The 2,474-nt window shown below is 64.3% G+C and overlaps 1 protein-coding gene across 1 annotated transcript in view; it reads right to left on the bottom strand.

Annotated features, from left to right (window-relative positions):
* Positions 1-1,709: 1,709 nt before the first annotated feature.
* EMIHUDRAFT_468418 (hypothetical protein) overlaps positions 1,710-2,474 on the bottom strand; it is a gene marked incomplete at its 5' end in the record, with an annotated part of 5,164 nt that continues 4,399 nt past the window's right edge. The window contains 2 exons of the mRNA XM_005782734.1: positions 1,710-2,132; positions 2,274-2,413. Of these exons, the coding sequence (XP_005782791.1) occupies positions 1,916-2,132; positions 2,274-2,413 (357 nt within the window). The 3' untranslated portion in view covers positions 1,710-1,915. The remainder of the gene's footprint in view (positions 2,133-2,273; positions 2,414-2,474) is intronic.

Genomic DNA, 2,474 nt, shown 5'->3' on the forward strand with positions numbered 1-2,474 from the left:
AGGCGGCGAGGGGCTGGATGGCGGCGACGGGGAGATGGGCGAAGGCGGTGGTGGGTTTGGGGGAGCCGGCGGCAGGGGCGGATAGGGCGGCGGCGATGGCGGCGCGGGCGGAGAGGGCGGCGCGGGCGGCGGCGACGGCGGTGGCGGCGGATTGGGTTTCGAGGGTGGCGGCGAAGGCGGTGGGGGCGGCGGGGGGGCAGGAGGCGAGGTGCAGGGTTGGGAGTCTGTGTACGTGATGACGACTTGGGCAGCGTAATCCTCCTTGTCTCCATCGCTCAGATAGTTTGCCACCTGCGCCGCTTTGGTCGAGCAATGAGCCAGTGCTGCGCGGCTGCCTTTGTCTTGCGGGCGCGCCGCAAGTGCTAGAGCTCTGTGCTGCGAGCGTCGCATCTAGACTCATGAGAGCTCTAGCGCGAGATAGCCGAGATCAGGCGAGGCTGCCCGAGCGGCGCATCTAGGCTTGAGATCACATCGAGAAGGCCGTCCCGGAGCAAGCGCCGAAGAATTTTTTTCTGTGTGCGGATATTTTTGAGATATACAACCCGGGATGCTTTCGTCCCGCAAAGTAAGTAGTTCCCGCACATAGAAAAATGCTGCCGCTCGCCTCGAAAGCGCCCGCCGGCGCGGTGTGTGTCCAAACATGTGGCGCTACAAGTTTGTAAGGACGCCGTGTTTGTTATGACCCCCCCCAATGAACACACGTCACCAGTGAGGGAGGGCGAGACGATCGAGGGGTCCCGTACCATGCGGAATCGACCCTATCAAGTGCTCAAGTGCTGCTCAAGGACGCGTCCCTCCACACCACACTTTCGCGCCTGGGCAACGGTGATGACGCCGTCGCGTTACCGACCGCTTGTGCTTGCGTATTATAGCAACCCCTCGTCCGACGGCAGCGTCTCGCGTCCGCCACTCCGCCCGTGCGCGCGCCCCTCACGCCGCATCGTTGTCCGCCTACACCGCTCCGGCCGCACCCGCAGCCTCGGCAAGTGCCTTCACACGCGCTGGGTCAGGTGCAGCAGCAGCCAGTGCGCAGCAGCAGCCAGTTGCAGCAGCAGCAGCCAGTGCAGCAGCGAGTGATCACGCTTGCATGTGCTGCGATGAGTCACTTTGGCTAAATCCCATCAGAAGGCCCCGCGTCAACCCGGCGTCACGAAAGCACAATGTGGCGCGGTGCAATCACTGGAGTCAAAATCGGCTCAAAAACAACGCCAATGCTGCCCAGATTGCGCAGATAGCACTTGCTCGTTATAGCGAGGCGACCGAGCGCGAGAGGCTGGTGCGGAGCGTGCAATGCATGAGATCCACTCTCGCGCTACAATGCTAGCGCGGGAGGCGAGTTCGCGGGAAGAGGAGCTGGTGGCGATGAAGGTGGTGGAGCTCAAGGTACAAGGAGGAGCTGGGCAAGCGTGCCGAGGCCCTCTCGGGCAACAAGGCGTGGCTGCGCCGCCGGCTGCACGCCGCTACAGTGAGCGAGTATTTGGAGAGCGCCGCGGGCGCCGACTGAGAGAGAGGAGAGTAGAATGTCCAAAAATTTCGCGCGCCTGCGGCGCGCGACTTTTACCATTTTGCCCCGGTCGGGCCCACTTAGCACTTTTGGCGCGCCGTGCTTTCGTCAAGTCTTATCGTTTTGAAATCGGCCGAACTTTTCGGATATCCTCAGAGTATGGGTGCTCTGGCACGATCCAGCGATCCACGAAAACGTGGGCGGATGAGAGTTACACGTATTGCAATATGGATGTTGGATCGCTCGGCCGCGATACGCTGTATATACCACCGTAAGTCGCCAGCGAGGGATGTGTAGGAACGCGCCGTCGTCGCGCCCGCCGCCCGCTCGTCGCCCAGCACGCCGAGCGTCAGAAACACCACGCGGACGCAGTTTGCGAGCCGCGGGAACTTCTCTCGCGCGTCACGGAAGTCAGCAGCGCTCGAAGATGCGATAGAGCTGCTCCGTACACGCCACCTGGACCACGGTGTGGTCGGTCGACTGCGCCGCCGGCGGCTCGTAGCTCCGCCGGATGCTCGGCAGCAGAACGTGCTGCACTGTCCAGGCGGGCGTCCGCGCCGCCTCCCCCGCCGCCGGCGTGGCGGCCGCCTCCGACTCGGCCTCCTCGACCGCGCCAACTCGATCGAGCCTGCCACGAGAGAGGGTGGCCGCGGGTCAGTCTCTCGGCCGTGCCCTCGGGTCAGCTCAAGCCAACTCTCGGGGAGTGTCTCGCCGGTAGAAGGACGCGAGCAGCCGCGCGAGCGAGTCAAAGCACGGCTCCTCGGCTGACCAGTCGACGTGCGAGGCGAGGCGGAGCGTGAAGAGCGGCAGCGCGTTGAGCGGCGGCGCGTACCCCTCGATGAGCTGCGGGAGCGCGACCAAGGCACCGTCGCGGATGACGATGGAGAGGTACTCCTCCAGCATGGCCGCCTGCTCACAGCTGCAGCCGTGAAGAGACGCCGTTCACAGGAGCACCCCTCGTCCTCCAGCA

The sequence above is a fragment of the Emiliania huxleyi genome, assembly GCF_000372725.1.
Source record: "Emiliania huxleyi CCMP1516 chromosome Unknown EMIHUscaffold_187, whole genome shotgun sequence".
Lineage (NCBI taxonomy): Eukaryota > Haptophyta > Isochrysidales > Noelaerhabdaceae > Emiliania > Emiliania huxleyi.